General features: G+C 42.0%; 1 protein-coding gene across 2 annotated transcripts in view; it reads right to left on the bottom strand.

Annotated features, from left to right (window-relative positions):
* The window catches only part of LOC141056388 (uncharacterized), a 93,407-nt gene that overhangs the window by 40,878 nt on the left and 39,171 nt on the right, over nt 1–13,358 (bottom strand). For both annotated transcript variants that reach the window (XM_073553168.1, XM_073553167.1), the window contains exons 2-4: nt 12,622–13,107; nt 8,565–8,675; nt 7,387–7,452 (exon numbers count right to left, since the gene is read on the bottom strand). In XM_073553168.1, the coding sequence (XP_073409269.1) occupies nt 7,387–7,452; nt 8,565–8,675; nt 12,622–13,107 (663 nt within the window). The remainder of the gene's footprint in view (nt 1–7,386; nt 7,453–8,564; nt 8,676–12,621; nt 13,108–13,358) is intronic.

The raw sequence follows: 13,358 nt of genomic DNA, 5'->3' as shown, positions 1-13,358 counted from the left end.
ATTATTTCTGGGGTCGGATTAAGAAAGGGAAAAAAGTAATTCTGCCATTGGTTTCGGGGTTACATTTTTACTGTAGTCAAAGTGTGGCAAAAAATTACAAGTTTTACTTTTTTTTGTAGCTGAACAAATGGAAGTCAGACATTGCTTTACAACCATGCTTCCACAGAATTATAAAAAATAAATAAAACTCATGAAATTGGCCTGGACAGAAAATAATGTGATGAAAGGGACATGTTAAATCATGGTGTGTCCACTAATTAGCATCACAGGTGTCTACAATCTTGGAATCAGTGAGTGGCCTGTATAGAGGGCTACAGATACTCACTGTGCTGTTTGGTGACATGGTGTGTATCACACTCAGCATGGACCGGAGGAAGCGAAGGAAAGAGTTGTCTCAGGAGATTAGAAACAAAATTATAGACAAACATGTTAAAGGTAAAAGTTATAAGACCATCTCCAAGCAGCTTGATGTTCCTGTGACTACAGTTGCACATATTATTCTGAAATTTAAGCTCCATGGGACTGTAGCCAACTTCCCTGGACGTGGCCGCAGGAGGAAAATTGATGACAAATCAAAGAGACGGATAATACGAATGGTAACAAAAGAGCCCAGAATAACTTCTAAACAGATTAACCCCTTCATGACCAAGCCTATTTTGACCTTAATGACCAGGCCATTTTTTGCAATTCTGACCAGTGTCCCTTTATGAGGTAATAACTCAGGAACGCTTCATCGGTTCCTAGCAATTCTGAGAATGTTTTTTCGTGACATATTGGGCTTCATGTTAGTGGTAAATTTAGGTCGATAATTTTTGCGTTTATTTGTGAAAAAAATCAGAAATTTGGCAAAAATATAGAAAATTTTGCAATTTTCAAATTTTGAATTTTTATTCTGTTAAACCAGAGAGTTATGTGACACAAAATAGTTACTAAATAACATTTCCCACATGTCTACTTTACATCAGCACAATTTTGGAAGAAAAATATTTTTTGTTAGGAAGTTATAAGGGTTAAAAGTTGACCAGCGATTTCTTATTTTTACAGCAAAATTTACAAAACCATTTTTTTTTAGGGACCACCTCACATTTGAAGTCACTTTGAGGGGTCTATATGGCAGAGAATACCCAAAAGTCACACCATTCTAAAAACTGCACCCCTGAAGCTACTCAAAACTACATTCAAGAAGATTATCAACCCTTCAGGTGTTTCACAGGAACTAAAGCAACGTGGAAAGAAAAAAATTGACATTTTAATTTTTCCAACAAAAATTGTCTTTTAGCCTCAGTTTTTTCATTTTCACATGGGCAACAGGATAAAATGGATCCTAAAATAATTTGTTGAACAATTTCTCCTGAGTACACCGATACCACATATGTGGTCATAAACCACTGTTTGGGCGTACGGCAGGGTCCAGAAGGGAAGGAGCACCATTTGACTTTTTGAATAGAAAATTTCCTCCAATCGCTATCGGACGCCATGTCGCATTTAGAGAGCCCCTGTGCATCTAAACATTGGAGCTCCCCCACAAGTGACCCCATTTTGGAAACTAGACCCCTTATGGAACTTATCTAGATGTGTGGTGAGCACTTTGAGCCCCCAAGTGCTTCACAAAAGTTTATAACACAGAGCAGTGAAAATAAAAAATATTTTTTCCTCAAAAACGATTTTTTAGCACGCTATTTTTAATTTTCACAAGGCTAACAGGAGAAATTGGACCACGAAAGTTGTTGTCCAGTTTGTCCTGAGTACGCTGGTACCCCATATGTGGGGGGGACTACTGTTTGGGCGCACGGCAGGGCTCAGAAGGGAAGGAGTGCCATTTGACTTTTGAAATGCAAATTACTTCTAATCATTAGCTTGTTTGGAGAGCCCCTGTGTACCTAAACATTGGAGCTCCCCCACAAATGACCCCATTTTGGAAACTAGACTCCCTAAGGAACTTATCTAGATGCATAGTGAGCACTTTGAACCCCCAAGTGCTTCACAAAAGTTTATAACGCAGAGCCGTGAAAATAAAAAATATTTTTTTTCCTCAAAAAATTATTTTTAGTGCACAATTTTTTATTTTCACAAGGGTACCAGGATAAATTGGACCCCAAAAGTTGTTGTCCAGTTTGTCCTGAGTACGCTGGTACCCCATATGTGGGGGGAACCACTGTTTGGGCACACGTCGGGGCTCGGAAGGGAAGTAGTGACATTTTGAAATGCTGACTTTGATGGAATGGTCTGCAGGGATCATGTTACATTTGCAGAGCCCCTGATGTACCTAAACTGTGGAATACTCCCACAAGTTACCCCATTTTGGAAACTAGACCCCCCAAGGAACTTATCTAGATGTGTGGTGAGCACCTTGAACCCCCAAGTGCTTCACAGAAGTTTATAACGCAGAGCCGTGAAAATAAAAAATAATTTTTTTTCCTAAAAAAATGATTTTTAGCCAGCAATTTTTTTTTCACAAGGGTACCAGGATAAATTGGACCCCAAAAGTTGTTGTCCAGTTTGTCCTGAGTACGCTGGTACCCCATATATGGGGGGGAACCATTGTTTGGGCACACGTAAGGGCTCGGAATGGAAGTAGTGACGTTTTGAAATGCAGACTTTGATTAAATGGTCCGCGGTCGTTGTTACGTTTGCAGAGCCCCTGATGTGCCTAAACAATAGAAACCCCCCACAAGTGACCCCATTTTGGAAACTAGATCCCCCAAAGAACTTATCTAGATGCCTGGTGAGCACTTTCAACCCCCAAGTGCTTCACAGAAGTTTATAACGCAGAGACGTGAAAATTAAAAAAAAAAAAGTTTTCCACAAAAATAATTTTTTAGCCCCCAATTTTTTATTTTCCCAAGGATACCAGGAGAAATTAGACCCCCAAAGTTGTTGTGCAATTTTTCCTGAGTACGCTGATACCCCATATGTTGGGGTAAACCACTGTTTGACTTTTTGAACGCAAAATTGGCTGGAATCAATGGTTGCACCATGTCACGTTTGGAGACCCGCTGATGTGCCTAAACAGTGGAAACCCCTCAATTCTAACTTCAACCCTAACCCCAACACACCCCTAACCACAGCCCTAACCCCAACACATCCCTAACCCTAATCCCAACCCTAACCCTAATCCCAACCCTATCCACAAGCCTAACCCTAATTCCAACCCTAACCCTAATTCCAACCCTAATTCCAACCCTAACCCTAATTCCAACCCTAACCCTAATTCCATCCCTAACCCTAATTCCATCCCTAACCCTATTTCCATCCCTAACCCTCTTTCCAACCCTAACCCTCTTTCCAACCCTAACCCTCGTTCCAACCCTAACCCTCTTTCCAACCCTAACCCTAATGGAAAAATAAAAATAAAAATAATTTCTTTATTTTATTAGTTGTTCCTGTCTATGGGGGTGATAATCGGGGGGGTTTATTTACTTTTCATTCTATTTTGATCACTGTGAGAGTTTATCACAGTGATCAAAATGAATGAAAGGAAATTGCAGCCGGCGGGCGCACTGTGCATGCGCCCGCCATTTTCCAATATGGCGCCGCCCTTGGTCCGGGACCGCGGGACACCGGGAGCCATAGCGGCACTCGGTGAGTACTGGGGGTGGGAGGGGGCGATCGGAAGGCGGGGGGAGCGGAGGGAAGGCAGGGGGGGCAGATGACAGCGGCGGCACATCGCCGCTGTCATTCAGTGGCGGGGGGCAGATCGCCCCCGTTAACCGGTGGAGGGGGGTCGGATCGGTGTCACCAGCCATGTCCGATGCTACAGCAGCGTCGGACTTGGCTGGATTGTAATATTTCATCAATTTTCATTGATGAAATATTACTATCGCTCTGATTGGCTGTTTCACTTTTAACAGCCAATCAGAGCGATCGTAGCCATGTGGGGGCAAAGCCACACCCCCCCATGGTGAAGTACAAAGCCCCCTGTATCTGCGGGTCGGGTGACCTTTCAGTGACCTAGGTCACCTGACCCGCAGGGGGGCTTTAAAGTCATGACGCCACATAAGCATCACTGGTCAGATTGGTACCAGTTTTCATGACGCCTATGTCATTGGTCGTGAAGGGGTTAAGGGTGAACTTCAAGCTCAAGGAACATCAGTGTCAGATCGCACTATCCATCGTTGTATGAGCCAAAGTGGACTTTATGGGAGACAACCAATGAGGACACCAGAAAAAAAACATAAAAAAGCCAGACTGGAATTTGCCAAACTACATGTTGACATGAGACAAAGCTTCTAGGAGAATGTCCTATGGACAGATGAGACAAAAAATGAACTTTTAGGCAAGGCACATTAGCTCTATTTTCACAGATGGAAAAATTAAACATAACAAGAAAAGAACACTGCCCCTACTGTGAAACATGGGGGAGGCTCTGTTATGTTCTGGGGCTGCTTTGCTGCATCTGGCACATGGTGTCTAGAATCTGTGCAGGGTACAATAAAATCTCAAGACTATCAAGGGATTCTAAAGAGTAATGTGCTGCCCAGTGTCAGAAAGCTTGATCTCAGTCGTAGGTCATGGGTCTTGCAAAAGAATAATGACCCAAAACACACAGCTAAAAACACCTAAGAATGGCTAAGAGGAAAACATTGGACTATTTTTAAGTGGCCTTCTATGAGCCATAACCTAAATCCAATTGAGCATCTTTGGAAAGAGCTGAAACATGCCGTCTGGAAAAGACAACCTTCAAACACGAGACAACTGGAGCAGTTTGCTCTTGAGAAGTGAGCCAAAATACCTGTCGAGAGGTGCAGAATTCTCATTGACAGTTACAGGAATCATTTGATTGCAGTGATTGCCTCAAAAGGTTGTGCAACAAAATATTAAGTTAAGGGACCATCATTTCTGCTCAGGGCTATTTCATGAGTTTTAGTTATTTTTTTTTAATTCTGTGGAAGCATGTGTGAGATCATAAAATGATATCTAAATGATATCATTTTGATTTCTGATGAAATTCCCCATCAAGATACAGTTTGGCCCAAAAATACTTGCTTCATACCAGTCAGCCCCCCTCCCTTGGCATTCATTCCCCAGGATCAATGTTTTTCTTTAATTAACTCCAAGGACAAGCCTTTTGAAGCTCTGGTCCTCACCAATTATCACAAGGGTGTGAATTCTCCTGCAGCTACAGTCAAACTGGATTCCTTTGTCTGACTCAAGCACATGGAGACATTGTGGCACCATAGGTCACAGCAAGCCTCTGAGATATTAAATCTGGAAAATGACCTATAATAACAGAATTCAATATCTCTGAGCCTAGCCGAGCACATTCTCGGAACCGGCATTCCTTCCCCCACATGCCCGTGCACGGAAGCCACCTGTAGACCCCTGTGTTATGGAGTTATGAAGCATAGCTAGCAGGAATTACATACAGTAGGCATATTTCGTCTCCCTGCACAGATAAAATCCAGCGGAACCCAGTGGCACCGCTGCTGACCCATTTGGAGCTACGGGCGGAAAGTTATGGGCCATCCATGGTTCTGCCTGGTATGTCAGACTCTCAGATATGGGAGCCCAGCTCAGGGGTTGGTGCAGAGTGTGGGAGGCAACAGCCTAGGAGATAAGTGGCAGCTCCTCATTTTGAGCTTAGTTTTCTACTGGCAGGAGGATCCGTTAGCTGGCGCTGCCAGGAAAACCACGCAACTAAGATTTGGACCTATGATCCATCAGCGCCTTCCTGTGGTCACATGCTACATAACACGGTAATTGCAACCTATCTATATAATATCCTTGTACTACACTCCTGACTGTATACCTGTATATTGTTCATGTAAATATATACCTGTTTATTTCTAGTGTGCTTTTTGGCGATTAAATATAAAATTAATGTTGGGCTGCTCTTTTATCTTGATACACGAATCCCCATGTCCGCACGCTCTGTTGGTTATTATACGCTACCCGGGTTGGTTTCTGACCTGATATAAGCCGACTGTCGGACGGGGCTTATTTCGATCGAGGAACTGGTGGCAGCAAACCGTACTGTTTTAGTGAGGAACTCTGGCAGTGACGGCCGGGAGGTTTATATATATATCCCCACCCTGGACTGGTGATATATATTCCCCCTCACTGGGAGCGCCTCATTAACTTGTACCTACAAGGGAAGCCTTTCCGGTGACTATTTGTCCTCGGTGCAGTTCCCTGACTGACCTGGGGCAAGTGGTGGCGCCAGAGAGACGATCCCTACTGGGTCTTTCTCTCCCCTCCCCCAAGATGAGTGAAGACGACACCCCCTTTCCCTGTGCGATTCGCCACAGCATGGTTGAAAAGCAATGTCTGACCTTTATTTGTTCATTTTCATAGTTTTTTTTTATTTATTATTACTTTTGTCAGATTCAAGTTATTTCTGTGACCATTGTCGGTTTTTCTGTCATTAAACGAGGGATACCAACAATTTTGACCACATGTGTATATTGTTTCTTTACAGTTTACTAATTTTACAAATTATAAAAAAATTTTTAAAAGAAAAATGTATTTATTTTACTCACTGAGTCACTGTGCTAACCAGTAAACCACTGTGCTATCTACTGAGCCACCTTGCTGCCCTATTCTTTTGTCATGTTTTAAAATCTATAACTTTTTTTGAGAACTTGTTTTGTTTGTTTTTTTTTATTGTGGGGTAAGCTGTACTGAGTAATGGCCCTATTATATTTTAGCATTGGGTGTGTACAACTTTTGCTCAATTTTATACCACGTTTCAGTGAGGTGAATGAAAAACAGCAATTCTGCAATTTTTTTTTACACTATGCTTGATAAAAATATATGATAGTTTAATAATTTGTACCTTTCCTGACACAATAATGTCAAGTATGCTTAATTTTTATATTTAGGAAAGGGTGGTGGAAAGCTTTGTTGTGTTTTAAAAAAAAAAAAAAAAATTTCTACATCTTAGAGGACCTGAACCTGCAATCCTTAATTTGCTGGTACAGTACATTGCAATACTTTTCAGTTGACAAAGCGGGGACACCGTACTCCGCTTAACCCCTTTGATGATGTGGCCGCTATTGACGTTTATTAAATTCCCACAATTGGAATAATCTCTGACCACAGTAGCAGCAGACAGATGTCACCTGTGTAACACAGTCAGCACCGGCTATGTCTGGAGTGGGAAGCATCCATGTAACATACATGTAAGTCACATGTCATAAAGGGGTAATTGTTCACAGTAAAAAAGAAATTCATCATTGGATTTGCCACCAAAGTATCAACTAACAGTTGATTAAAAATTTTATCAATTGCTACAAAAGGGAACAAAAATTGAAAAAAAACAAACAGTTGAGATATTGCTGTTTTTTTAACTATGTTTCCACTAAAAAATTAATAAAAGTTAACCCATAAATTGTATAAATCACAAAAACTTATGCTACGAAAAAAAACATCTAAAACGTGACTCACCATCTTCCTCCACGACATAGATCCTTTCAGTTAAATTCTCCCAGGGACTGACCTCCCACTCATTACCTAAAAGTATTAATGGTGAAAAGCAAATGAGACCTCAAGATGGATTCATACCTGACATTGCAGATACTGTGTAGCTCCAAATTCTCTGGTTTACAGCTGATAGGCTTAGCTAAAATCCAAATTTCAGACTTGATTTGGGTTGGGTTGAGGAGGACCGACAGATCCATTCCTACCAGGCATATTATACGGCAAGTGGCAGTCACTGTGCCAAGCAAGACAAGCTTATCTGTAGCCCAAAGGCAGGGTCTTCATAATGGGCCCTATCTTCAGTCTTTGTCCCTGTATGCAGCCTTGAGCTCCCCACGTTGCAGAAATGTTGGCAGGGAATTTCTGTAAGGCCTCCTACTGCCTCAAACAATAGGTTCTCGCTTTTGCTATCAGCCCACTGCACCCTGAACTTGACCTTGGTGAAAGAACTTCCCTATCTGACTGCCTATCAGGAAGCAGTCCCTTTTTTACTGCAGCCTTTCTATCCCACTTTGGGCTAGTCCCAAACTTTAGCTATATCTGTCCCTCACAAATACTAAGCACTACCTTTCTTTATACTAAACATGTCGCACTTGCAATGCTTATCAAAGTCTATCTATAGTCACTACCTTAAGCCCTAAAACTTAACCTACAGTATGTCTTACTCTATACTTTACACATTGCAATATGACAATAGTTATATAAAATACACATAACATTACTCACATTTTGTTACAACCCGATTGGTGGCTTCAGGAGTAGAAACGTGACAGTACAATCCACCACTCTTACATTAATACCAGAGGAGGTCAGTTATGGAGTCAGCAGAGCGTTGGTGACTTTTCTGCCCTCTGCTCCTCAGCACGTTGTGACCCCGCTCTGTAACGTTACGGGGTCTCCACTTTGTGACTGACTTACTGTGGCTCCTTCCGCTTCTCAATAATATCACTCACAGGTGATGATGAAGATTTTGGGGAGAAGAAATGTCATGACTTGTTACCCCAGTGGCTACTATTACATGACCGCATTGGTATCAGGGAGCTCTTTATAAAAATGATGTCTACCTATTTGTAAGAGTAATACTTCATATAGAAATTCCATAATAAAGGTATTCAGCAGTATTTATAGCATTCCATTATACTTACTGGTGTTTGTTGTGTAAGTCAGTGCAGGCATCTGCGTCGCTGTGATCCTCTCACTCATGTTTGGCAGACGAGTTGTAGATTTTATTCCATCTGTGATGTTGCTGGATTTTACTTTTAAAATACAACAATCACTGTTATATGATGGATCATTGAACAAGGAAAGATATATCTAAGAAGATTTTTATACTGTATATAGTCCGTTTTATCTCATTTTTCATTAGGTTTTCCATTTTATACATACAGTATTATGCGCTGTATGTACTTATACTGTTATTTTCCATATATGCCTTTTTTATATCTATTTGTGCACAGTATGAATCCATAGTGTCTCTTTATCTGTTTGTATTACTGACCTAGTCATTACCGATATATTCCTTTACTCCTACTACAGCGACAGTTTGCAAAAAAAATTGCCAAATCAAAACATCATTACAGTCACAATTAAGGAGCGCTACAGAATTCTTCAATATACTGTAACTTGCACTATGTTAATAAACTTTACAATTTTGGATGAACTGAGTGTGCAGTGAGTATTCTCAATGACATCCTGTGACTCCACTTGCACCTCAATTACACTAGGTGTGGCACTTTGAACTTCGTTAGAAATTAGGAAACACTGACAGTTCTTCCTCCTCCGGACCCAGTTCACTGAGTGAAGAAAAGGAGCAGGAGATGGAAATGCAGTCAGCTCTGCTATGTAGCCAGGATGCTGAAAATATGTTGTTAATATGTTAAAATACCCCCTCCCACCTCCAGGTCTTTTAAAATTTTATGGGGGTACAGTATGAGAAATAAATTTAAAAAAAAAATTAAGTAAAACAAAAAGCTAAATGACTTACTTCCAGTATGAATAGCTGTCTCTAGCCCTGCTCTCATAATAAAATAAACTGTCCAATTTATGAAAATCATTTCTATGGAAAGGGAAACGCAAGGTAATTTTTGTTTAGCAGTCCTTGGTAGTCAAGAACAAAAAATGTGAAAAATAGACACATGTTCCTTATTTTTCTTTCCATTTATAAAAATGACATACAAATTAAGCCCAATGTGCCAAGCAAAAGAGTCAAACATTGTTTTAATATTCAAATTAAAAAAGTTAAAGTACTTATTATGTATTTAAGCTAAAACCCGAAAATGTGTCTGGTCAGGAACGGACAAAATAGCCCCACTGTAAATTGGTTAATAGGAGTCTGTCACCCCAAATTGACACTTTAAACTAATTACACAACTTTGTAGGAGATGGAGCAACAATAAAAATCATTCTTTTTGATTTTAAACCTGTTCCTACATAAGCCCTCAACAAGAAACTTTCTTGTAATTTGCAAATGAGGGTGCTCAGTGTATTCATAGAGTCACAAAATGCTTGGTTCATCGTTTAACCTACTTATTTAGGTTACTGCCACTAATTCTATATTGATTGACATTGCTGGCTTGCCCAAAGCCAGTGCAGTCTGAAGATAAATCTCCATCCTGTAATCACTTTGCAGAAAAGAGCACACAAATCACTATCTCCTCGCTTCTGGCATTGCTTGTGTTCTCTGCTATGACCTCAGTGCAAAAGAGAGCTCACAATTCACTCTCTCCTCGCTTCTGACTTTGTGTTCTCTGCTATGACTTCAGTGCAGAAGAGAGCTCACAAATCACTCTCTCCTCGCTTCTGACTTTGTGTTCTCTGCTATGACTTCAGTGCAGAAGAGAGCTCACAATTTACTCTCTCCTCGCTTCTGACACTGTGTTCTCTGCTATGATCTCAGTGCAGAAAAGAGCTCACAAATCACTCTCTCCTCGCTGCTGACTTTGTGTTCTCTGCTATGACTTCAGTGCAGAAGAGAGCTCACAATTCACTCTTTCCTCACTGATGATATTGCTTGTGTTCTCTTTTATGACCTCAGTGCAGAAGACAGCTCACAATTTACTCTTTTCTCGCTGATTACATCGCTCATGTATACCTGCGTTGTAATATCAGCTGCAACGAGATTGTTATTCGTGTGCTCTCCTGCACAAGGACAGTGACCACATAAAGGAAATCTATTTTCATACAGTGCTGACTCCAGGCAAACCTGTGCTGACAATCATTATAGAAGTTGCAATAGTTTAAATAAGTGGGTGGAACGATGCACAGAGACATTTAGCCATGCAACGGGCACGCTACGCACCATTTGCATATGTAAGATGCCCAGGAGAGGTAGTCATGGGCGAGCTTTCACTTCAACTCGCTCTGGCATCCTACATGTAACACGTGTCCCTGTCGTGGTGTACTGCTGAGTGTGGGGTGCATCACACTTCAAGGCCGAAGGCCTCCATTGGCTCCAGGCTTTCCTCTTCTGGAACCTCGTCATTAATAAATCCAGGGGTCACGGATTCCATAAAAACAATTTACAAACAGGCACACAGGATAAGGCCCAACGGGCTGTCGACTTTACCACAGGTACTGGACACAAGTTCAGACCAGGTTTATGGTATGAGTAGAGTAGCCCGCTTGCTATCTTCCCTTGATATCTCCTGCAGCTCCGCAGGAAGAGTGTGCCCAGAGGCCATGATGTCTATCTCGAGATTCCCAGGCTGGCTAAGGGACTCGTGTGGAAGGGTTCTCTGGCAATCCACTGCCCCGAGTATTAGGCTGGGGTTACACGGCGTTATGGCAGTCCATTTAACGGACTGCGTTACACCGTGGTATAACGCGGTGTAGCGCAGTCCATTAACGCTGCCATTGACCCCCATTATGTGGCGCATCGCGATGCATGCATGAATCATCAGCGCTAGTGATATAGCATAACACATATCGCGCTATGCTATAGCGTTAATGCAGCCCGTCAATGCTATGCGTTTAACGGGCTGTGTTAACACTATGTGAACCTAGCCTAAGGCCCACGTTGTCCCTAGCAGCCTTTGTCCTGTAACTGTTATTGATTACTCCTCTCAATATATTGTCACTTCCTGAACTTAACACTAAAGGCCCCGTCACACACAGCGATATCGCCAGCGAGATCGCTGATTTTGTTATGCCACAGCGATATCGCCAGTAATATCTCCGTGTGTGACATGGATCAGCGACTGACCCCCCTGCCGGGTATCGCTGATCGCGCAGGATCGTCCTGGGCCATTTTTTGATCGTTGGTCTCCTGCTGGCCAGTGCGCATCGCTGCGTGTGGCAGCGAGAGACCAGCGATCAGGGACACTGGACGCTGGTTTCCAATATAAACAGTGGGTATCTAAGAGCCACGGCTCTTGGTTACCCGCTGTTTACCTTGGAAACCATCTTGTTCGCTGGTCCTAATCGCTGGAGGGGCTGTCTATGTGACAGCTCACCAGGGATTACCCTAACGATGTCCCAGCGATCCCATCCATGTCGGATCGTTGGTGGGATCGCTGGGACATCGTTATGTGTAACGGGGCCTTAACTCTCAGTTCCCCCCTCTCTCAACTGAGCCGGCCTTTACAGTTAACCCTACCCAGGTCAGACTGCAGCCCCAGAGGGTTCAACCTTCAGAAACACACATTTAACCCCCCTAAAGTGCAGGGAGCAGACCATCACCTCCGCCACTGCTACACATATATACAATAAACTTTTATTTTGGTGCAACGGAGTAACAGATTTGAAAACAGAGCAATTTTTTTAATTACTCCGTCTCCTTCAAGGCGATGTGGTTTATTTGGGTTGCAGACTCCCTTAATGGCCTCTTTCACACACCAGTTTTTCGGTACATATGCTAGCTGTTCTTTTCACGAATAGATCATGGACCGATTACAATGAATGTGCCTTTTCACAAGTACTTGTCCATGAACCTATGGGTGACATTTGCCATATTATGGCAAACAGGGGAATACATCAAGCCTTTACATTTTGAGCATGTGCTGGGAAATTTCCCTATGGTATGCACTACAGAAATTTCTGGCTTTTTCTTAAAACCTGTATTAAAAACTACATGTGAGTTTCCAGCTGTAATTAAATCGTCACGTGATTAATATTACAGTAAATGTATTATCATTATCCATGTTGTAACTGCTAATAAAGCACTTTAGATGAGAGCTGGCCCCTGTAATTAATTTCTTGTCTTACTTTCGTAGTATACTGTTGTCACTTGCTCTGGATACTTCTTGGTACTTTGCTCGGGAGACGATACTGGAGTGGAGCTTCCTGGACTATGGCTCTCTCCACAAACTGATAAATCCAATAGTGTTTTCCATTTGCTGAACTTATCCACTCCACTTGACATGAACACTTTTTTGGTACCTTGCTTGGCAGTCAGATGTAAGTTATGACCATATAGCGTAAGGTAACCCCTTGGGTCACACAGCCAGGCCTGGTTCCTTCTCCCCTCACAAGGTTCTATCTTCAGGGTGTGAAGGTTGTGGGATTTCATCACTGTTAGGCACTTGTTACTATAGACATTGATCATGGATTTGGTGCCTAGGTCCCAGGTCCAATACTGATGATCAGAAGTAATTTTACACTTGGCCAATGATACTCTGCCGGTGTCTTCAGCCGCATGGATACACTTCTGCAGCTGGAGGTTTCTTATCATGAAGTTCTGACCTTGGGTGACTGTAGATAAAGAAAAATACTATAAAAACTTGTTGTGTCACATCTTATCCAACTCACAACTCATTACAGGGAAAAACATAAAATAAATAATAATCTTTATTTTTATATAGCGCTAACATATTCCGCAGCGCTTTACAGTTTGCACACATTTTCATCACTGTCCCCGATGGGGCGCACAATCTAAATTCCCTATCAGTATGTCTTTTGGAGTGTGGGAGGAAACCGGAGTGCCCGGAGGAAACCCACGCAAA

The sequence above is a fragment of the Dendrobates tinctorius genome, unplaced genomic scaffold, assembly GCF_039654945.1.
Source record: "Dendrobates tinctorius isolate UK_male_01 unplaced genomic scaffold, ASM3965494v1 ptg000197l, whole genome shotgun sequence".
NCBI classification, from domain to species: Eukaryota; Metazoa; Chordata; class Amphibia; order Anura; family Dendrobatidae; genus Dendrobates; species Dendrobates tinctorius.
The sequence above is the reverse complement of the archived record's forward strand: the minus strand, read 5'-3'. Positions and strand labels throughout refer to the sequence as shown.